This window comes from Lynx rufus, unplaced genomic scaffold, assembly GCF_022079265.1.
Source record: "Lynx rufus isolate CCGP_SWC_20201006 ecotype Redwood Valley unplaced genomic scaffold, mLynRuf1.p SCAF_17, whole genome shotgun sequence".
Taxonomy (NCBI): domain Eukaryota; kingdom Metazoa; phylum Chordata; class Mammalia; order Carnivora; family Felidae; genus Lynx; species Lynx rufus.
Window position 1 is genome coordinate 45,893,300 of NW_025814831.1, and position 24,543 is coordinate 45,917,842.

The 24,543-nt window shown below is 37.3% G+C and overlaps 1 protein-coding gene across 3 annotated transcripts in view; it reads left to right on the forward strand.

The window, feature by feature from the left end:
* Positions 1 to 22,196, forward strand: part of DLGAP5 (DLG associated protein 5) — a 40,567-nt gene extending 18,371 nt beyond the window's left edge. Inside the window, exons 11-19 of one of the 3 annotated variants that reach the window (XM_047079617.1) lie at positions 815 to 900; positions 1,673 to 1,833; positions 7,072 to 7,164; positions 11,399 to 11,615; positions 15,510 to 15,702; positions 17,445 to 17,496; positions 18,083 to 18,329; positions 19,600 to 19,649; positions 21,821 to 22,196. In XM_047079617.1, the coding sequence (XP_046935573.1) occupies positions 815 to 900; positions 1,673 to 1,833; positions 7,072 to 7,164; positions 11,399 to 11,615; positions 15,510 to 15,702; positions 17,445 to 17,496; positions 18,083 to 18,329; positions 19,600 to 19,649; positions 21,821 to 21,961 (1,240 nt within the window). In that variant the 3' untranslated portion in view covers positions 21,962 to 22,196. The remainder of the gene's footprint in view (positions 1 to 814; positions 901 to 1,672; positions 1,834 to 7,071; positions 7,165 to 11,398; positions 11,616 to 15,509; positions 15,703 to 17,444; positions 17,497 to 18,082; positions 18,330 to 19,599; positions 19,650 to 21,820) is intronic. The other 2 variants (XM_047079618.1, XM_047079619.1) reach the window with 2 other exon arrangements.
* The last annotated feature ends 2,347 nt before the right edge of the window (positions 22,197 to 24,543 follow it).

Here is a 24,543-nt window from a genome sequence, read left to right on the forward strand (position 1 = left end):
TTTCTCATAAATTAAGTCATTCTCTGTCATGCTATTAGATATAAACAGCTAAATTTTTCTTCTAGGAAACAAAAACTATCCTCAGTTTCTCCTGCTAGGATGCTTTTTATAAAGAAACAGATTACGATCACCTTAGACCAGTTTCTTAACCTTGGCACTATTGACATTTTAGACTAGATAATTCTCATGGGGACCATCTTCTGCATTCCAGATTGTTTGGTAACATCCTTGACCAGTAGTGCCCCTCCAGTTCATGACAAAAATGCCTCTAGACAGTGTCAAATATGTCCGGGGAGGGCGGGGTGGGGGGGGAGGTGGATATAAAATTGACCCCTGTTGAGAACCACTGCCTTTGGAGTGGCAAGCAAAGCCTACTAATTACGGAGAACCTGTAGGGCCTTATAACTGTAATTCCATACTTACAGTGTTTGGCTTCAGCTTACTCTTGAAAGTTGAGTTGGTCTTCATTCCATGGGCAATAATAGAGAACTAATAACAGAGATAAAGAACATCTGATTATTTCTGTGAAGTCTCTGAAAAATAAGAACAGAAGAAGTTGGAAATAATAGTGTAGTGTGAAAAGTGGGCTCTTGGCACTAACCCATTTGCATAAGTTCTAGGTGTAGAAAGATGGACATAGGGTATCAACTTGTATTTATGGATTTAATATATCACAATTCATAAAATCAGCATCAATGCTGAAAAATTAACATCGTGCCTTTTACACCTTTCTAATGTTATGTGTGTCATAATGCAAATACTTAGATATTAGTATGAGAAACATTTGTAAAACAAATGTATATCATAATTTTAGAAATATTCTTCAGTCAGAAACTGAGAAATTAACTTCGCACTGCTTGGAGTGGGACAGGAAGCTTGAATTGGACATTCCAGATGATGGTGAGGGAACGTTTATATTTTTTTTATGTTTTAGTTTTGTGTTTTTAAATATAGTTATACATTTATCTGAAACATAAAGATCTAGTGTCCAACTTCATAGTTACATTGTTATTCAAAACAGCAGGAATTTTTTATATCTCAACATACATTTGCTAATATCTCTGTGCTAAATTGATACATGACTTAAGAGATACAAGGAATTGGAATATTGATTATTCCTGGAAATTAGACATTTGCTTATTATTAGATATTTTTTATATAACTATGAGTGACATCTGTAACTGGTATTGTTTAATTAAACAAAAATATTTTCTGAATGAAAATAATCCCAAATCAATAATCAATATGGAAATCACTACCTAAATCAATATGGAACAGATTTTCAGAAAAATTCCTTAATTTGACTTATTTGGGGAAGCTGTTTAGAAAAAAGTCATTTGTGTTCTGTCAATGTGAAGCCCTTCGTGGATACTGTTGTGTGATGAGTTGTTTGAAGCTGAATTCTTATTAAATACAAGTAGAGGTAAAATGCCATTTATTGTGCAGTGGTATGTATGAGAATGAATATTGCTGATTTTTAGCAGGAATTGAAGCAGGCAGTTAATGCTCAGTATTTGTAAGACAGAGTTTTGCAGTGCTGTTTTTTGTTTTGCATTAAGTTAAAAATTTTGAAATTTATGGTGAGGCCTTATCAATTTGGTGGGCTGACAATATGGGTCTAGTTTTTTTTTTTTTTGTCTTTTAACTTTTAAAAACCTCATCTTTCCTCTAGCTAAAGATCTTATTCGCACAGCAGTTGGGCAAACAAGACTCCTTATGAAGGAAAGGTTCAAGCAGTTTGAAGGGCTGGTGGACAATTGTGAATACAAACGAGGTGAGAAGGAGACGACCTGTACAGATCTGGATGGATTTTGGGATATGGTTAGTTTTCAGGTACGTGGTCAAGCATTTTCATTATATTAACTCTGAGCCTGATCTTTTTGAAAATGAGGTTGGGGCACCTGGGTGGCTCAGTCAGTTGAGCCTCCTATTTTGGCTCAGGTCATGATCTCATGGTTCATGAGTTCAACCCCCGCATCGGGCTCCTCTGCTGTTAGCACAGAGCCTGCTTAGGATCCTTTCTCCCCCTCTGTCTCTGCCCCTCCCTTGCTTGTGCTCTCTTTCTCAAAAATAAAATAAACATTAAAAAAAATGAGATTAAAAAATGAGGTTGGGGCGCCTGGGTAGCTTAGTCGGTTAAGCATCTGATTTCAGCTCAGGTCATGATCTCACAGTTTGTGAGTTCAAGCCCCACATTGGGCTCTGTGCTGACAGCTTGGAGCCTGGAGCCTGCTTCGGATTCTGTGTCTCCCTCTCTTTCTGGCCCTTCCCCACTTGTGCTCTGTCTTTCTGTATCTCAAAAGTGAATAAACACTAAAAAAAAGAGGTTAACAATAATAAAATGGGGGTAATGGAACTGCTTTTTAGGTATCAATAATGTTAAATGAGATATCAGACAGCATCTTTATAAACTGTAAAGTACTGTCTAGGGGGACCTAGGTGGCTCAGTCAGTTAACTGAGTCAGCCGACTTCGGCTCAGGTCATGATCTTGCAGTTTGTGGGTTTAAGCCCTGCGTCAGGCTCTGTGCTAACAGCTCAGAGCCTGGAGCCTGCTTCGGATTCTGTGTCTCCCTCTCTCTCTGCCCCTCCCCCCGCTCGTGTTCACTCATGTGCGCTCCCTCTCTCTCAAAAATAAATAAACATGAAAAAAAATTAAAGTACTGTCTAAATTTTATAAAAGATGTCTACTTCTTCCTTGTGTTGTCAGGATGATTTCTGGATAGTTTGGAATGTTGTTTAGACTGTAATGATTCTGCACTTTAGAAAAATGAGCAAATCTCGTCCTTACTAATTCAGATCATCTAGCAGTTATTGAGTTCTAACTGTGTGCCAGGCATTATACCAGAAGTTGAAAAATAAGGCACATTCTCTCTCCCAGAGAAGCTTGTAGTTTATTAGTGAGTCAGACACAGGATATAATTCTAATCTAATGTACAAAGTGCTATAGTGGAGGGAATCACTAGGAAGATCAGGAAAAGCATGAGAGGAGATGACACTTTCTAGCTTCTTGACTTATTTTATAGATGTACATACAAAATATTATTTCAGGAACCAGTAGCCAAAAGTCATTAGACATTTGAGGACAGCCTTGAATCTGAAAAAAAGAAAAAAAAAAATGTCAAAAGCAAGTTTCTTCCCAGGAAGAAAACTTTTTGGATGAAGGAAATGAAGATAATACAAGGAGAAAATAACTTTTTTTTTTTTTAATGTTTATTTGTTTTGAGAGAGACAGAAAGACTGGGCACAAGCAGGGGAAGGGCAGAGAGAGAGGGAGACACAGAATCTGAAGCAGACTCCAGGCTCTTAGCTGTCAGCACAGAGCCCAATGCGGGCCTTGAACTCACAAACCTTGAGATCATGACTTGAGCCGAAGTCGGCCGCTTACCTGACTGAGCCACCCAGGCACCCCAGAAAAGAACTTTTACATGCAAGTGTTAATATTCTCAAAGGGAACAGATGTTTCATCTGTCTATTAAGAACAGCTATTAAAAAAACATTCAGAGAACAACAAAAATTATTCTTTGAAGTTAAAAACTGTGAGAGCAGAAATGTAAGATTCAGTAGAAAGATGGAATATGAAGTTAAGATCGCCCATAAAATAGAGCAAAGAGAGATGTAAAGTAGCAGAGATTGAATAAGGTAAGAAGTAGATAAGAAGATTAAGTGGACTGGTCTAGGAAGTATAATATCTAAATAATAGGAATTCCAGAAAAAGAGAACAGAAAAAATAATGGAGAGGAAACAACCAATGAAATAGTTGAAATTTTTTTCCCAAACTGGAGGACCTGAATTCCAGATCGAAGGGAGCCATTGAGTGTCTAGCATTGTGAATCAGAGTAAGCCCACACCAATGCACATTATTAAATATGATTGTACAACTTTAGGGATAAAGAGAAAAATCTAGAAACTTCCAGAGAGAGAAAACAAGTCTTATACAAAGGATCAAGAATCAGAATAGCCTTGGATTTCTCAACAGCAACACTGAAAGCTGGGAAAACAATGCCCTCAAACTTCCGAGAGAAAATAAGTTCCAACTTGGAGTTTTGTACTCAACCAATCATATGGGAGGGTGAAAAGGCACTTTTTAGACACAGTCTCAAATTTTACCTCCCATGTTCTCTTTCTTAGAAAACCAAGTGAGAATGTACCTCACAAAAATGATGGAGTAAACCAAGAAATGGGAGGAGGTGGGACTGAGTGTCAGAAAAGGGTAAGGGAATTGGGGCTGAGTTGTGGTGAGGTGTGTAGTTTACGAAGCAGTGGTTGAGATTAGAGCAGGAGGACCTGGTCTGTGTGAGACTGAGCTAAATATATAATACCTGATTTGTTTGCTAGCTTTTTCACTTATTTTTTATTTTTAGAGAGAGTGAAAAAAGACAAGTAGGAGAGGGGCAGAGGGAGAAATTGAGAGAATCCCAAGCAGGCTCCAGGCCGAGCGGGGCTCCATCACGTGACCCTGGGATCATGACCTGAGCTGAAATCCAGAGTCGGATGCTCAACTGACCGAGCCACACAGGCGCCCCTGTTTGCTTTTTAAATTGTATTTAGAGGAGTTTTTTTATAAAATTTAGAGGTGAATTGATGATAGATAAATAAAAACCAAGCAAATGAAAAGCAAAAACAGTATTCAGAGTAGAGAAAAAGTGAAGGAAAGATAATGTCCATTGCTGTATGGCCCTGACGTGAATAGTGTTGAGGTAGTCATGGTGATGTTAAGTATTGCTTTATGACCAGTTTTTACATATTTTCCAGTTTTGATAATGAGTTGTTTCACTAGCATCATTCAATAGTAACCAATTAATTTTGTTTTTTAATGTTAATAATTGATAGATTTGAAGGTATTTGATGTGCTTATATTGTTTATATTTAGTATCTGTTGATACTCATTTCCCAGCTTTGGCCATTGGGAGCCTCTTCAAGTTGCCTTCTGGGACCTTTTTTTTTTTTTTTCCTTTAAGAGCTTTTCTGAAGTTTAATATCATAAAACTTACCAGTTCTGAATGCACAGTTCAATGATTTTCAGTAAATTTGCAGAGTTGTGCAACCGTCACCACAATCCAAGTGTAGAATATTTTCAGCATTAAAAGACCTTTCTTTCCTGTATGCAAGTGAATCCCCATTCCCACTCCCAGCCCCAAGCAACTTACTCCATAGATTTGCCTTTTCTGGACACTTCATATTAGGTAAAATAATACCATATGTAGTCTTTCATATGTGGCTTCTTTCACTTAGCATGATGTTTTTGAGGTTCTTCCATGTTGTGCGATGTATCTGTACTTCGTTCCTTTTCATTGCTGAGTAGTAGCTCTTTGGGTAAATACACCATTCTCTATTAACCAGTTGAAGGACACTTGGATTGTTTCTACTTTGGTGATTATGAATATCTTCTTTGAATATTCACATACAAATCTTAGTGTGGACATAAGCTTTCATTTCTCTTGAGGTAAATATCTAGATATTGCTAGGACATATAGTAAATTTACGTTTGACTTTTAAGAAACTGCCATACTGTTTGCCAAAGTGATTGTAATATTTTACTTTCCTGCCAACAATGTATGAGTTTTCCTATGTCTCCACATCCTGACTAGTACTTGTTACTGTCTGTCTAGTGGAACCATCCTAGTGGGTATGAAGTATTTGTTGTAGTTTTGATTTGCATTTCCCTAATGAATTATGATAATTATCTTTTCATGTGTTTGTTAGCCATTTAAATGTCTTCTTTGGTGAAATTTCTATTCAAATCTTTTGGCCATTTTAAATTGGGTTTGTCTTTTTGTTATTGAGTTCTAACTGTTCTTTGTATATTCTGAAGACAAGTCTTTTATCAGAAATATTATTTGCAAATATTTTCCCCCACTTTGTAGCTTGTCTTAATTTTCTTAATGGTGTCTTTTGAAGTGTAAATGTTTTTAATTTTGATGATATTCAACTTATCAACTTTTTTCTTCTATGTTGTGATCTTTGACACCATGTCTAAGAACTCTTTTTTTGCCAAATGTCAGCTCACAAAGATTTTCTTATGTTTTTTTCTAAAAGTGTAGTTCTAGCTCTACAGTTAGGTATATGATTCATTTGGAGTTCATTTTTGTGTATGATATAGGTAAGAGTTTAAATTCATCTTTTTTTGTGTGTATATCCAATTTCCCCAGTACTGTTGTTGAAAAGACTATCCTTTCCTCATTGGATTACATTGACACATCATTGAACATCAGTTGGTCATAGTGTAATCCTGAATCTTTTTGACATTTACATTTTTTCAGGAGAGAGAAATTGAGAGTATGCATGTGTATAAATGCATAATAGGGGGTTTGAAGCATGTTTACTAAATTATTAACAATGGTTTCCTCTTTGGAGGAGACTGGAAGTACCAGAAAGATGGAAATCATACACTGACAACACTGACTCCATCTTTGGCCCTGCATCTTGTCCACACCTATACAATGACCTCTCTTGGGGCTACATTTTCTAGGCCCCATGGAGGTTAATGTAAGAACGTAAGCCTTGACCGGAATGCAGGAAGGCTTGTTCTGATCTTCCCTAAAGTGGTGCACAGAAGGCGCCACTTTAGATAACTAGTTTAGATGAGGACCATACCAGAAGGATAAGGATCATACATTCTTATCCTGCTAGTAGGTATATTACATGTATCTTTTAAAATAAGATTCTGTCAAGAGAATGAGAAGGCAAGCCACAGACTGAAAGTATTTGCAAAAGACATTGTGTTTAAAAAAAAAAAAAGAAAGAAAAAGACATATCGTGTTCACATTGTATAGTTTAGGAAACAAACATCTAGGATATCCCTCCTACATTTTAATGGTCAAAAATAAATTAGGAGGATTCTTCATTTTTGACATCTTTTCTGTAGATTTTGGAAGTTTGTCAAAGCACAAATAACAATTTTACCATAAGAATTCTTAATTTGAATACTAAATTGAGGATGGCTTCGTCTAATTTTATATGCCATCAGTCCAACTCACCATTCTCAATTTTTTTGAAGCTTCAGTTCACTGGTTTTTCATTTTAATAAAGTTAGGATTAATCTGATAAACATGTGCTTTATTTACTAACAGATAGAAGATGTAAACCAAAAATTCAACAATTTGACTAAACTTGAGGAATCTGGATGGCAGAACAATAATAATACAAACAAAAAAGTCTTTCGGGTAAGTGTGTGGGTTTTATATCCAAATTTCTAACATAGATTCTTCTACTTTAATGAATTTTTATTTTTCAGCTTTAAAAACATTTAGCTTCAGATTTTTCATCTTTTTACCAGTAAAGTTCCATATATTACATACAACGTCTGGATTGCCTTTGAAGAAGCAATGAAATTCAGCTAAATTCTAAATCACCCAGATCTTAAATTCAGCTAAATACTAAATTCTTTCTGGAGGGCAGGAGGTAGGGGCTATAATTGAATGGGGACATGCAAAGGGCTTCTAAGTTACCAAATAGTGGGTATATGCATGTTTGTTTTAAATTTTTTTTTTCAACGTTTTTATTTATTTTTGGGACAGAGAGAGACAGAGCATGAACGGGGGAGGGGCAGAGAGAGAGGGAGACACAGAATCAGAAACAGGCTCCAGGCTCTGAGCCATCAGCCCAGAGCCTGACGCGGGGCTCGAACTCACGCACCGCGAGATCGTGACCTGGCTGAAGTCGGACGCTTAACCGACTGTGCCACCCAGGCGCCCCCATGTTTGTTTGTTTTAAATATATTTTTAAAGTTTATTCGTTATTTAGAGAGAGCAAGACAGCATGATTGGGGAAGGGGCAGAGAGAGAAGGAGAGAGAATCCCAGGCAAGGTCCTTACTGTCAGCACAGAGCCAGATGCGGGGCTCAAACCCACATACTGTGAGATCATGACCTGAGCTGAAATCAAGAGTTGGCCACTCAACTGAATGAGCCATTCAGGCACCCCTGCATGTTTGTTTTACACTTCAGACTGTACATTTTGTTGTAAAACATCCATTTTGTTCTAATAATAACAGGAGTACTACATAATTGATATAATGCTTAGTGTGTGCCAAGTATTGTTCTATGTATTTTATGTGTATAAGCTCATTTAATCATGACAACAGTCCTGTGAAGTAGGCTCTGTTCTCCCCAAGCTACAGTTGAGAAACCTCACGTCCAGAAAGATTAAATCACTTGCCAAATGCGGAGCTATGTTTCACGGCCATGCTTCTCTTTCCAGAATCCATGTTCTTAATCAGTAGGCTATGCCACCTCTTTGTTTTTATATATTCTTTTGTGTGCTCTATTTCTTGGTGTTTTTTTTTTTAATTTTTTTAAACGTTTATTTATTTTTGAGACAGAGACAGAGCATGAATGGGGGAGGGTCAGAGAGAGAGGGAGACACAGAATCTGAAACAGGCTCCAGGCTCCGAGCTGTCAGCACAGAGCCCGACGCGGGGCTCAAACTCACGGACCGCGAGATCATGACCTGAGCCGAAGTCGGCTGCTTAACCGACTGAGCCACCCAGGTGCCCCAATTGTGTGCTCTATTTCAAAATGAAATAGTTTTTAAATAGGAAAGAGGGACAATGGCTCTTTAGAACATCTGTCTTCTTCCCTATGCTTTATCTTGTAAATTTTCCTATTTTCTCTAAAATTTGCTTTGTTAACATGAAAGATTCCATTCTTCTCTATTTGTAGTACTTTTTTTTTCTAGTAATGTTTTGAACTCAGAGTTTCTGGTCAAATGGGTACTTCTCAAACCACCTTAGAGCATTGCCAGTGTTTCTTTATATTTTATTTTTTTTTTTAGTTGTATTTTTTTTGAGAGAGAGTGTGCGCATGCACATGTGCACAAGCGGGGGAGGGGCAGGGAGAGAGAGGGAGAGAGAGAATTCCAAGCTGGCTGTATGCCCAGTGCAGAGCCCAACGAGGGGCTCGATCTCACCACCATGAGATCTGAGATTCGACCTGAGCCGAAATCAAGAGTCAGATGTGCTTAACCAACTGAGCTACCCAGGCACCCCTCTTTATATTTTAGAAGAATACCTTTGGTTATAGAATTAGGTTTCTAGTTTAGTACTTTATTCTTATGTAACCCAAATAAAATGTCTGTTTTAAATCCTATCTTAGGGACTTAAGATAGTAGAGTATTAAAAGAACCTATTACAGGGGTACTTGGATGGCTTAGTCTATTAAGTGTCCAACCCTTGATTTCAGCTCAGGTCATGATCTCATGGTCATGAGATCAAGTCCCGTCAGACTGCGAGCTGAGTGTGGAACCTGCTTGGGACCCTCTCTCCCTTTCTCTCTGCCCCTCCCCTGCTCGTATTCGCACACGTGTACATGCTCTCTCTGTCTCTCTCTCAAAAATAAATAAGAATTTAAAAGAATTTATTACCAAATTATTTGACTAATGAAGTCTCATGACAAGGACGCTGAGGACAGTGACTAAATTAATTGAATGAATTTCAAATCTGCTAAACAGTGAAGAATGCTGGGACAACTTGAAGCTACCATGGGTATTTCTTATTGAGTACTCAGTCCTGGAAACATGAACATCATCAGTGCTGCAGATAGCGTTATATCAGAGCCTTGTAATTCTGTCCCTTATCACCAGGTGTCTCTCTCCTCTTACTCTATTTTACAGGCTACTATTAAGATTATCAAACAAATAAAGTAAAATTAATACCTACACTTTGATACTCTTCCCTCTTACTTATTCATCGATCTGTCATTCCATCAATTAGCCTTTTTTCCCTCTCTTCCTCTCTCTTTTCCATCAGCTTTTAGACATGTTTGAGGGTCTTAGCTTTGCTTACATTAAAAAAACCCTTAAACCTGTGATGTTCCCATCTCCGAATCACAGACAAGTTTCCTGGAAAAGTTGTCTGTACTCTGCGGTTACTGCTTTGGTCCTCACTTATCTCTCCCAACTCACTGCAAGTCAACTTCACCCTTCTTGATGGCTCTAGAACAGTTATCACCAGGGGTATTGATTCTCTAGTTGCTGAGTTATTAGACATTTACTTAATTACAAAATCTAATCCTTCTGCAGGATTAAATACAGTTGATTCCCTCTTTCTTGAAATTATATTCTAATTTTTCCTCCTGTCTCTGTGCCCATTTTCAGTGATGTTTGTATGTTTGTTTTTCCATTTATCCCTTAAATGTTTGTGATACTCTTATTCCTACCTCAACTCTCTTCTTTCCTTCCACATTTTTTCTGTGCAATCTTCCCCATCCTGTGATGAGTCCCAAATCTGTATTTCAAACCACATGTACTGCTAAGCTCTACCTCTATATATCCTGACTCCATAAAACTTAAAATCAGTATGCCTCGGGGCACCTGGGTGATTCAGTCACTTAAGCGTCCAACTTCAGCTCAGGTCATGATCTCACAGTTCATGGGTTTGAGCCCCATATCGGGGCTGACAGCTCAGAGCCTGCAGCCTGCTTCAGATTCTGTGCCTCTCTCTCTGCCCCTCCCCCATTTGCACTCTGTGTGTGTCTCTCTCTCTCAAAAATAAACATTAAAACGATTAAAAAAAAAAAAATCCCAAACTGAAGTCATCTGCACACACATTGATATTTCTGTCTCAGAGAATGATATTCCCACTAGGTGTCTGAGGTGTCTTCTTTAGTCCTTTCTCTATTTCACCATCTCTACCCTTCACACATCCAATAGATTGCTAAGTCCTCTCAGTTCTCCCCCTTAACATATCTCTTGAAGCCATTCATGGCTTTTCCATTCCTCCTCCTTAATCTAATTACTATCATCTTTACCCAGTATCAGTGCAATAGTCTCCTTCCTAACTGACTTGTAACCTCCAGTCAGTTCTCCATTCTCCAGGCTATAGACAGAATGACCTTTCGAAACACAAAGCCGATAATGTTAATCTCCTGATTAAAAGTCATCGATAAACTCTATTTCTTTGTCCTCTGTATAAATGTGGCTCTTTAAAATGGTTACATGCAAGGGATTTTAAAATCTATCTGTTGTTACCTCCCAGCTCTGCTATGCTTTCCTTCACTTCTGGCTTTGCAAACATGCTATTTTTTGCACGTTCCAGCCCTTTCTTCTCCTGGTCTTGTAGCCTGGCTAACTGTGATTCCAGCTCAGTGCTACTTCCTATAACCTTTCTGGATGACTCTTACGATTGATTTAGGTGATAGCCTGGTATTCTCTTACAGTTGTCTGATTTTGTCTGTATCATGACATTTATTCTTTTTAATGTCCACATCGAGCCCTTCCCTTAAGCTGTGAACTCCTCGAGAGCAGGGACTTTGTCCTTTACCTTTTGACCCCTGGCACCAGAGCCAAAATCAAGAGTCTGACGCTCAACCGACTGAGCCACCCAGGCACCCCAAATGTGCTTTGTTTTTCTTGTAAGATGATAATGAGTAGCTTTAATAAATGTCATAATTTCTCTTTGCAGAAAAAAGTTGTCTCAGGTGTACCAAGTAAGTCCAAAGAGGATGATGGAAGAATTGCAGCTAGAAATCGCCTAGCTGCCATAAAAAATGCAATGAGAGAGAGAATGAAGAAGGAAGAACTTGTGGAGGCAGCGGCCTCTGTAATGCCAAAGGAAGTTGATACAATAGTGTTTGATGCTGGATTTTTCAGAATTGAAAGTCCCGTTAAATCATTCTCAGGTTAGATTTTTTGCTAAGACTCCTTGAGAGAAATATTTGGGTTAGATGGGAGCTTGTATAAGAGGTATAAAGTAGTTTTCACATGAAGGCCTATAAACTCTCTGTGGGCCTGGAAGATAGACTATGCTCTCACAAACCCATGCAAGGCACATTGTGATGTGTATGATTAGATTACTTTAAGTGTGACCAATCTTCTAAAATGGATTTTGTGTTTCCTAAGTGATTTCACATCAGTTATTACCACTTAACCCCACAATCCTGTGGAGTAGGTCACAAGATCCCAAGCGGTAAGGGACATGATAAAAACATGAGAAGTTAGGTGATTTTCTTCAGGTTAGTTGGATTAGAATTTAAGATGCAAAGCAACTTAGGCATTAAAATCATCATACTTCTTTAGTTGTGCTTTAAAATGAAGCACAACTGTGTGTGCTTCATTGGAAAGTGGGTTTGGTTTAATTTTCATTTGTATTAAAACTTTTGCTCAGATTTTATGAAATACAATAAATGTACTAATTTCCTAATTTAAAAGCATTCCAGTGAAACCAGCTTTTAATACTTTAGGAAACCATTCTTATGATTTTCTAACTGATTTCTAACTCTGATCTTATGATTTTCTTTTACAATTTTTAATAGCTTTTTTTTTTAAGTTTTTATTTATTAGAGAGAGAGAGCATGCTCATGTGAGTGGGGGAGGGGCAGAAAGAGGGGGAGAGAGAGAGAATCCCAGGCAGGCTCCACACTGACAGTGTGGCTTGAACTCATGAACTGTGAGATCATGACCTGAGCCAAAGTCAGTCACTCAATGGACTGAACCACCCAGGCACCCCCAATAGCTATTTTTCATAGGCTATCTTTAAACTTTTTTTTTAATATGAAATTTATTGTCAAATTGGTTTCCATACAACACCCAGTACTCATCCCAACAGGTGCCTTCCTCAATGCCCATCACCACCCACCCCCCCTCCCACTCCCCACCAACCCTCAGTTTATTCTCACTTTTTAAGAGTCTCTTATGGTTTGGCTCTCTCCCTCTCTAACTTTTTTTTTTTCCTTCCCCTCCCCCATGGTCTTCTGTAAGTTTCTTTATTTTGAGAGAGAGAGACAGAATGTGTGAGCACAGGAGGGAGAGAGAGAATGAGAGAGAATCCCAAGCAGGCTCTGCGCTGTTAGCACGGAGCCAGATGCAGGGCTCAAACTCACTAGCTGTGAGATCATGACCTGAGCCTAAATCAAGAGTCGGTTGCTCAACCAATTGAGCCACCCAATCGCCCCATAGGCTATCTTTATTAGATTGAATTTATATATCTAGATTGGAATTATTTATATATACATCATGTAACGAGAGGTCATAGCTAAAGTAATCTGTAAATCTCAGTAGAAACTTGTATCAGTGCTTTAAGTGCTAGATGTTTGTTTTAATGTTTGTTTATTTTGAAAGAGAGAGAGAGAGAGAGAGCAGGGGAAGGGCAGAGAGAGACAGAGAGAGAGAATCCCAAGCCAGCCCCTCACTGTCAGTGCAGAGCTCTACATGAGGCTCAGTTTCACAACCCTGAGATCATGACTTGAGCTGAAATCAAGAGTTGGATGCTTAACTGACTGAGCCACCCAGGTGCCCATAGATGTTTGTTTTCAGGGAGAAAGGGTCCAAATCCTCTTCAAGTACTAATCAGCTGAAGGGATGTTTTTTTCCCTATTTAACTGTGTCTACTGGGAAGTTTTCTGAAAATAAGCTTGAGCTGTTATCTGATATTTACATTAAAATGTAAATTTATCACCTCAAGTATATTATAATCTTCCTGTCAATTTAGGTATCATACCTGGTGTGGTCTGGCTTGTTTGCTTTACTCTAAGCAGCTTCACTTCCACCCAGGAATTGCCTCCTGCTAGTAACGTGGCTCCTTGCCACTAACTTCCTGAGGATCCTACTAGTTTCCATTACTATGAACTCATCACTGTCTGTTCTTTCATGGACCCAGTGTGGCACTTCTGACTGGGGAGATTAAGGTTCATGGCCCAACACTATCTTGTTAAAATTGAGTTTTATTTACAGAGCACTTAGTTCATATGAGGCCTGTTACAGAAGTCCCCCCAAAAGCCCCTCTCATCCCATTTGTTTCTCCCTAGGGACAGCCACTTTTAGTTCTTACAGGAGTCTTGGAATCTTGAGTTGTTTGAAGCCCTCTCTCTGAACAAGATATAGATTTTTTTTTTCTTGAATTGTTGCTATGATTTACTCTCCTTGGTTATCTTGGATCTTTCTTTCAGAAATACCTATTTTATTTTTTTCCTGGGAAATAGGCTATTTTTATATTTTTTCCTGTACTTGCCATTTTCTACTTCCTGGATTTCCTCAACTTTTGTATTGGCTCTCATGGTGGTATGCTTTGTTTTGTCTTGTTTTCCTCTCATGGTTTAAATTCCCAAGAGCTCTTTCTCATTCTCGGAATGTTCCATTTTATAACATTCTGTACTGGTTTGGTGAGTGTATTGTCTTACCTTTCTGAGGATGTTAATGATAGCTTTTATGTTTTCATTCCCCTGTAGAGTCAGTATTTGTTCCAAGATACTTTTGTCTGTTTGGGGTGTTTTCTTTTGTTTTTGGTTTTGGTTTTTTTTTTTGTTTTTTTTTTTTTATGATTTATTTTTTAGAGAGAAAGAGAGAAACAGTGTGAGCAGGGGAGGGGCAGAAAGAGAGGGAGACACAGAATCTGAAGCAGGCTCCAGACTCTGAGCTGTCAGCACAGAGCCCGATGTGGGGCTGGAACCTACCAGCTACAAGATCATGACCTGAACCAAAGTCGGGTGCTTAACCAACTGAGCCACCCAGTTGCCCATTGTTTGGTTTTGGTTTCCATCTCTCATATTAGAGGCTTTCCTTGGGTGTCTGGCGATCATTGACTGCCTGCTTGTGGTTAAGAGTGGGTCTCTGCACAGCAGCACTTGGGTGATGTGGTCTTTACTGTCATGTGATTTAGCTGTACCATAACACTGGGACCCTACACATCACTATATTGAAGTCTGTTCTCATGTGCTAGTCAGATTCCCCAGAGAAGACTCTTTCAGTCTGCTGCCTAGAAGATAGAATTCTGGCTACCAGCCTTTCAGGGGCCAGGTGGGAGGAAAAAACTGAATGTCTCAATAGTTTGTAAATACTCACCAGATCCCCTTTTTCCACATAGTCCCCATCTCAACCTTACCTGGTATCCCCTAACTCAGAGACCTTCTGTTCCACCTTTTTCAGGAAATAACCCTCTCTTTTTCTGGTTTGGGTGGTGGCAAGGAGCACGTTGACTACCTGTGCAGAATAAGGAAAGGATTCCACTTGTTCTTTAAACTGACTTTGTTTTTCCTGTTTTTAGCTCCATTTTCATCTCTGCTTTCAGAGATACTTGAGGCCACCAGTTGTTTTGAGGGGTGTTATGGTATAAATTGGGTTGATTCTCCTCTTTCCTGACTGTGACTTAGGATTTATTTTCTTGGGTCTAGTAAGTAATATCCTACTCACTCATCTACATTACAGCTTCTGAATTTTTCCGACTATTGTTGTCTCTCTTTTAGTTCCCTTTGTCCTGGAAAATTGTATTTCAGGTTTAAAAAGCCACTGAGTTTAAAAAAAAAAAAAAAAAGATTCTTTGTCCTTGTGACATTCTGCCTTTTAAGATGATCTCTGTTACTGCGTCAAGTAGTGGGATGTCAAGAAGAAACAGAATCTAATGTGTGTGTTCAGTACTATCTTTACCTGAAAGTCCCAGGCATTTGTCTTTAACAGACATTTTACTGGAGAAGGAGGCTAGTTGGTAGGGTAATAGGAAGAACTTGCACTGTCTTCCTTGTTGTAATGAAAAGTGAATGAAGGAACTTTTTGGTATTGAGATGATTTCTTTCATCTTCTAGGACTTTCTATCTCTTCTGAACGTCTTTCTCAAAGACTTAGGACACCTAAGTCTGTCAGCAAAGCTGTGTCTGAGAACAGGTCTAAGATGGGCGTTCTGAGACAAACTGTGTCACCACAGAATCCTGATCCTTCAAGTACCACATGTGGACATGTTGATAAGGAGACTTTGCTTTCAACTATTCCTAAAAACAGGTATTCCTTCATGTTAGTTATTATCTAGACTATAACAGATGCTGACATTAAATATCATTTCAGATTGTTAACCTGGTAAAATATGCAAGACCTGTATTTTTTATTAGATTTCACAATGACCCTGTGACATATAGAAAATACTTCTGTTTCCTAAATGAGGGAACTAAGGCTTACAATTTCTGATCGGTAATTGGTTATATTTAGATGGGCAGAATAAATTCTGCAGAACTAAGAAGAAAGGAAACAATACAGTGTCCTTTGGTGTTAAACACATTGTGGCTTTGGTGCTTGATAAATCTGAGCTCAAAACCAGCTCTGTGGCATACAAACTAGCTGTGAAACTTTGGGATAAGTTAACTCACTTAGCTTCATTTTCATCATTTACAAAACAGCAGTGTTTGATGCCTCCCTACAGGGTCCTTGAAAGGTAGGCACTTTTGTACTTTCTATAGAAAGTACCTTGAGATTGCTATCTTGACAGATAACAGAGCATAAATAAGGGAGAGCTAATGTGTACTGAAGAATTATGGGCTAGACATGGTTCTAGGTTATTAACATGTATTATCTCATTTAATTCTCAAAACAACCCTGTGAGGTATTAGATCTCCATTTTTCAAGTTAGTAACTTGAAAAGTTAGTAACTTACCCAAATTCAGCTTATAATTGGTAAAATTGGATGCTCCCTGTATTCTTTCTGCTACAAATGCATCAAAATTATCTATATAGTCCTTGTTGGTGGAACATAAAGATACCAGAAATTTGATAGGAAAAAAAGATACTTTAAGGTAAGTAGGAAATAAAATTATCATCTGGAGCCAAGAGAGGACTATTGGATTTATTATTAATCTGGAGATGGGATAGCATTGAATACTTAGCCATCACAGCAGAGAAGGCTGTCAAAAAAGTAAAATAAAGAACACCTACGAATTGAAGTAGAGGAAACAAATGAAAGTTTTTGCTCTTAAATATTTCATGGAACATATTTTAAGATTTCTAATTTTTAGTATAAACCAAGGTATATTTATTTAACCTTTGTGGGAACTAAATATTCTAGAAATCTGGGTTATAAAATACCAATTTATTGTCATTTCTTAAATGCAAGTTACTTTGCTTTATATATCTCTAGTTTATTATCTTGTGCTGAGAAGGTCCATAATTGTATTTAAGTGATAATACAAGTACTCTTTAAAAAATCTTTTACTTAATTCCCAAAAATAATCCTGAAAGAGCAACTTACACATAAACAACTTTGTGAGGTGAAGGCACCATGAAGTTGAAAACCGGAAAAATAGGATATTTTTTTTAAAAAATGACTTGCAAGAGGTTGAGACAGATATTTCTAATGAATACAAGTTATGAACTTTGAGATTGGAATATATTATGCTGTAGCGAACAAGTGAATGTAGCCAACTCCAGCTATAGGTAACTGAGTTGTTGCTTCCACACTCCCAGGAGTTGGCTTTATTCTAACCTTTCTCTAATATGTGTGTAGCTCTGGATTTGACTGAGGTTCAAAAGATTGCTGGTGGACTGAACAGCATGGTAACCGGCTGTGAGCTTTCTGGTTTTTGTGGCCATCCTGCTTGTAGCTGTGGTCCACAACTAGCCTATTTGGACCAGGTCTGATCTTGGACCGGATCCATCTTTGACTCATGAGGGACAATATCAAAACACAAGTAAAAAGATAGCAGTGTGTTTAATTGTCTGATTACAGTGCTGCTTTTTTCTTTTTTTTGGAACAGCATAGAAGATACTCCGTGTCCTGGATTACAAGATTTAATCGAAGTAAATTATGTAAGTTCGATTCAGTGTAGTAGATAGCAGTTTATGTCATTATGTATAGTAACTCCGTAAACCACTCCCAGAATTTCCATTCTGGAAATCTAAATCTAAATCAGTCACATAAAATGATAATTCTTGTTTTAAAGACCTTTGGCTTGTTTGAAACTATAGTGCCATTTTGTGTTCTTTAACTGCCATCAAAATTATTATTGTAAATAAAGTTTTATTATAACCCAACCACATTTACATATTATATCTGGCTACTTTCACAGTACAGCGGTAGACTTGAGTAGTTGTGGCAGAGATTCTGTGGTTCACAAAGCCTAACATACTTATCATCTGGCCCTGCACAAAAAATGTTTGCCAGTCACTAAATTGGAGTATCATAGACACTTGCTGAGAAAGTTTCCTTCAATCATACTGTTGCTATAATATTCTTTGAACTAATTGTTCAAGAAGCAACATAGTGGGATTTACAATGTTCTTTAGCCTATGTTCCAAATGTCATTCTTCTGTTTTTATTTTGAATAGCAACAAAACTTTTTCTATTTGTTCCAATTTTTGGTAATTAAATGTAAAAGTATTTTTTTACTTCCAGGATACAAACAAGATAAGCTTTGAGATGGATCGTTTACCCAGTGAAAGAATGAGTTTGCCTCTACCTGCTGGTGAAGTGAGAGATGATATTAATGATAACAAAAAGGAAGAAATTTCAGATGATGTGGAAGGAATGGAACTAAATTCTTCAGTTACAGCACAGGATGTTTTAATGAGCAGCCCTGAAAAAAATACAGCATCACAAAATAATATCTTACAGGAAGAGGAAACTAAAATTTCTCAGTCAGGTGAGGTCTTTTAAATATATTTAGATGACACTTTGTTAAATAAATGAATTTGGACTAATACACAGATTATCATAAATACTTCAGGGTACCAGTTTCTAAGAATAAGTGTTGAAAAACTGGACATTCATAGTAAATACCTTATGAGAATTAGTATGTGTTGTAGAATCCCACTCTATACCTCAAACCTTTTGAAGTAGACCTATTAAAAACTAATCCATGTTGGAACTAAGTAGCATTTTGCATCAGACCTATTTGCAGTCTTCATTGTTTGTGCAGACTCAGAGAAATTCCCTGAAGTTTATTATTTTTTTTACTTCATGTCCTTTTCAATGCACATCCTCAAACCTTTCTTCAGAATGCCCTATTTTTCTTCCATATTGCCTTTTTCCTATCTACTTTGTTATGATTGTTCTGCAATACGAAATGGCTCTTGTATTTTTGTTATAGTATAATGTGCGATAGTTTCACCTGCTGTTTTCATCTGCTACTCAATGGTGTTTTTCTGGCTGGGGCCTAAAGCAAAATAAACATAACCTTGGCCAGACATTTAATGTACTCCAGCTAGCATCTTTCAGGTACCTTGTTTTTTTTAATCCCCTAAACTTTGGTTTATTACCTGTTTATTATAAAAGGATGTAACTCAGGAATAGCCATGTGAAAGAGATGCATAGGGCAAGGTATGGGGAAAGGGTACAAAGCTTCTATACCCTCCAAATGCACCACTCTCCCCGAATCTCCAGATATTCACCAACCTGGACGCCCAGTGGTACCTTTAATATCACAAATGTGAGATTTGTTTGTAGAAGACTCTTTATACTGAATTTAAGGATAAGAATTTTACTAAAAAATTCAAGTACATTTTTAAAAATGCCATAGCACTGGGGCACCTGGGTGGCTCAGTTGGTTAAGCATCGGACTTCAGCTCAGGTCACGATCTCATGGTTCGTGGGTTCGAGCCTGCGTTGGTCTCTGTGCTGACCGCTTAGAGCCTAGAGCCTGCTTCAGATTCTGTGTCTCCCTTTCTCTCTGCCATTCCCCTGCTCAAGTTCTGTCTCTCTCTCTCAAAATTAAATAAACATTAAGGAAAAAAAAATGCCACAGCATAAGATGACCTATGTTTTTATGTTATATGTTGTATGTTTTATAACATATAACCTATGTTATAGCATTTCATATATGGAACTTTTTGTCTTTTTCAGGTGTTGTCCATTTCTAACCCTTGACTGTGAGGATATTCTTTAAAAGTTAAAAATTATTTTTTGTTTTTCAGTACTGTTTGATACTAAAAGTCTCACTACTGAATGCCATCTTCTTGATTCGGTAAGTTTTCCAACTTAATTTGAAAAATTCCTTTATATTCTAGATTTGTTTTATAAAATGGTACTACTCACTTTTCAGTATATGTGCAAAGTTGGTTTAAAATTTCCATGTTTTTGTTGCATGTACTGTGAAATCCATTTGTTATCCATGTTTATATACTTTAAAATATAGCATATTCTAATACTAAATTCTGAAGATTTATTTCCCAAAACATTTATGTTTCAAATTTGTTATGACAAACTGGCTTAATACTTATATATCTAATATGTAGCTTGGCTTATGCTGGGTGTTTCTAAGTGATGCAAGAAAAAATAAGGCAAGGTTTCTGCCTTTAGAAATGTACAGTTAGGAAGATAATGTCTATCCTACCTTCAGTTATCATTGGTTATTTTCATTTTAATTCTTTTAGATTACTATATTTATGTCGTATTCTGTTTAGAGGCTCCCCAGCCTTTACTTTTGCTGACCTCTTGCCTCTGTATCTAGTTTAAACCTTGACCCTTCTGTGAAGCCTTCCTAGAAAAGCTCTCATCTCTCCCCTGTTGATTTATATATATAGATACAGGTGTACAATGCACACATTTAATCTCTTATTAATAGTGTAATATGAATATATTATATTCCTGAAATGGATTATAATTTTGGGAATCTATTTCCCTTATGAACTGTAAATTCCTCTTTAGGCAGAGCTGTCTGATTCATGTTCATGATGCTGTCACTGGCATGAATGAAAGAGTGCTTTCTTGCTTACTAAGTGTTTATGGCACTGGTTTTCAGCCCTACCCCCAGATATTTTTATTCCAACAGTCTGGAGTAGGACCATTATCAGGTGATTCTAATGTGTAGCCAGGTTGACAACCCTGGTTTATAGCCTTACCTTGAAATTTTCCAGGGCCAGCTGCTAAAATAGGTCAGGAAATGGTCTTGGTTTGCTAATCTTTGATCTCAGAATATAAAAAATTCATTAAGGCAAATGTAGGATAAAAGAACAATAATTTTGTTAACCTCATGAAGCCTGGCAAATACTTGGCTTCCTTAAGCCCCTGATTCCTTAAGGACTTCTGTATATGTTGGCCTTCATTATTTTCAAAGATGCCCTCTTTATGTTCAGGCTTCTGTGCCGCCTTGCGTCTCAGCAGAATGAAGTGTATCATTATGGCCCATACTCGGTGCTTTCTTGATCTTAGAGTCAGGGATTTCAGCATAAGGCCAATTTATACAAATCTGATATAATCCTGTTCCCAGATATGAACTCCGAATGCTTGGTTCTGACATATATGATATTATAATTAAATCTGGAAATTAATGTATCATAATATTTCATTTTGTACTAATACTATGATTAAAAGTGCTTCACAGTTATCTATCTTCTATCTTATCTTGTTGATAAATCTTAGTACTTTATTTATTTTTTATTTTTTTTAACGTTTGTTTATTTTTGAGAAGAGAGAGACAGAGCATGAGCAGGGGAGGAGAGAGAAAGAGGGAGACACAGAATCTGAAACAGGCTCCAGGCTCTGAGCTGTCAACACAGACCCCACGCGGGGCTCGAACTCACAGACCGCGAGATCATGACCTGAGCCAAAGTCGGGTGCTTAACCGACTGAGCCACCCAGGCGCCCCAAATCTTAGTACTTTAGAATTTAGTCTCCCTGTGAATTCTTTTCCACTTTCGTAAATATTAGAACTTAGACTTTTTTTATTTTATATTTTTATAGGTCCACCTATCTATTTTAGACCCAGATTATTAGTCTGTAGCATCACTTGAACCTGAAATAGGGCTCAAGGGGGAACAAAAGAAACAGATTCTAGCAGGATCACATTAGTAAAAAGCCTATTAAGTATAGTTATATGGATTAGGACTTGTGGAATCTGTGTAAGTGGCTTAAGATATGGCCTTAATTTTATTCATCCTACATATACTGCTGAAGTACATTTACATATTACTAGTCACCTTTAAGGCATATATACCTGATATACCTTTTCAATTAAAAAAGTATATAATGAAATTAGATCTACTGGAAAGTAGCAAATTCATTGTGCTAGTAATAATTGTATTATTATATACAAAACGTGTTATTTATGTTATTAATTAACCTATTAAATTGCATTGTTGAAGACTTAATTGGTGAAAGACGTGATGTAGTGACTTCTCTGAATTTATTCTCCAGCCAGGCCTAAACTGTGGTAATACATTCACTCAGGTGGAGAGGAGACATCCAGATCATGGCAGACACATTTCCTTTGGTGGTAACTTGATTACCTTTTCACCTCTAAGGCCCCTCAGTGAAGAACATCCAGAAGAATTTTGAATTTAAAAATGAATCCAAATATTTTTTTTTCATATTATCAGTGCTGTGATATATTCTTAGCATTTTGAAAAATTAAAGAGTATGTATTTGTGTTCACTTCTATTCAATTTATATAGGGTCATAAAATGTTTTAACATTCAGTGTTCATCAAAGTTTGTTTTAGATACTATAGTGTTTTTCAAGGGAAGTGGGAATATTTTGTACATTAACTATGCAGAATAAAAAATGTACATCACCTCGCCTCTCTTGTTTAAAATGTATAAGCTTAAAGCTAAGTGTACTAACATAGAGCTTATGAACATTCTTCAGTTCAATCAAAATATAATATTAAACTTTGACAGAAATATTTGCATCTTTTTATACTTTATTTTTAGTTTGGACTCTTAAATTTGTCGATGTCAGGGGCGCCTGGGTGGCTCAGTTGGTTAAGCGTCCGACTTTGACTCAGGTCATGATCTCACGGTCTGTGAGTTCAATCCCCGCGTCGGGCTCTGTGCTGACAGCTCAGAGCCTGGAGCCTGTTTCAGATTCTGTGTCTCCCTCTCTCTGACCCTCCCCCATTCATGCTCTGTCTCTCTCTGTCTCAAAAATAAATAAACGTTAAAAAAAAAAAAATTTGTTGATGTTAAACAGCTTTGCATATTGCATTTTCCAGGGTGTACTGTGTTTCTTTAAATGAGCTTTCTGGAATCTAAAGTCAGTTTACATGCTGCAGTTTCAAATGCTTAAACTATTAGAGGGGCTCATTAAATCTTTCCCTTTTTGTTTTCATTTTCCCCTTGATGTGACTGACAACCTAAGGAGATGCCTTCTTCCCTTGAAGAAAATTATATCAATCACTTAATGTGTTTGAAATATTTTCTCTTTTATAAAACTCTTCATTATAAGATTGTAGATAACAGGGCCATGAGAATAACAGAGTACCAAGAAGAGTCATAGTAGCTAAAGCTTGTAATCAGACCTGGTTCCAGTTATTTCTGCCTCTAAATAAGTTAGGATTGGAGGCATTAGCCAAACAAGCAGCAACTTTATAGATAAACTTGTAATATTAGGGGTTTTCAAAAAGAAAAGAAACACATCCACTTCTGTTATCAGAGAAAGGTATGTTAGGCTTGTGGGAAAGATAGTATTTATTATCAAGTTCATATGAACAGTTAGGCTATGTGAGGTGTTGGCTTAGAAGAATGTCCTTAGAATGCCTAGTCTTACCAAAGAGAAAAGCGGTTCCAATAGCCAGTTAATGAAAAATTCAAGCAAGACATGCAGAACAAAGAAACATGTTCTAAGGGCCCAGGCATATAAGCATGCAAAAGAGGTTAGTGCAAGGTAACCCAAAGACTTAGAATCTATATAAAGCAATATGCAACATAACAATAAAATAATTTGCTCTCAAGGATGAAGCAGATGAGAATAAAAACAATGGCAGTAAACATGATTTTTTTTTTGTAGATTTAGTAAGATGTACTATTGTTCAGAGAACTTTTGGCTGTTTAGTAATAGTAAAATGAACTCAAACTAATTTAATAACAAGGAGGTTTACTTATTTTTAAGTGTTTATTTCAGAGAGAGAGAGAGAATCTTAAGCAGGCTCCACACCCAGTGTGGAGCCCAATGAGGGGCTTGATCTCATAGCTGTGAGATTATGACCTGAGCCGAAATCAAGAGTCAGATGCTTAATAAACTGAGCCACCCAGGAGCCCCAACAAGCAAGTTTATTATTTTCATGAGTTGTCAGGGTGATTCCAGACACTTTGCAATCAACAACTCAATGATAGTCAAACATTCTATTCATAGTTCATTCTGTTATCCTTGGTGTCATCTTTGGCTGAGTCCTTTTGGGGTCACAAAATGGCTGTCAGTTGTAATCAGAGTATGTATATTCTTTCCTTTAGTCTGGTTAGGCCATCTAATGCCACATCTCCGTTTGCAGTTTAGCCAGGGATTGTCTTTACCTAATCAGGATTCCCTATTTTATCTAGGATTATACCTGAATAAAACTGTGACTATTAGGAAGCAGGGAATGGATGGGTAGCAGCCATCAATTTGCCCTACAACTAGACAGTGTTCTTGGGCTATTGGACTCTAGAATTATGAGGTATTAGGCAAATCCTTAAAGTTACAATGAAGGAATATAGCTGGTTAGAACAAACATCTTTCCAAAAATGAAAAAAAAAAGGAATTTCCATTTATTGAGGACCTACCACTATATAACAACCCCTTTGCAAACAATATTTATTCAACAATCACAGTAACCCTACAAAAGACGTATTGTATTACCATTTTATAGACAAAGGAACCAAGGCTCAGGACTTCAGTAATTTTGTGTAAACCAAGTCCCTTCTTTTTTCCATAGCTTTTCCACTTAGCAAGTTTTTCCACTTAATCATAGCTGTGGAATAGTCAAGATCAGAATGTTAGAGTAAGGAATTAACATAGTTTTCTTTTTTTTTTAATTATTTTTTAAAGTTTGTTTTGAGAGAGAACACACGGGAGGGGCAGAGAGAGGAAGAGAGAGAGAATTCCAAGCAGGCTCCATGCTATCAGTATAGAGCCCGATGTAGGGGCTCGAACTCATGAACTGT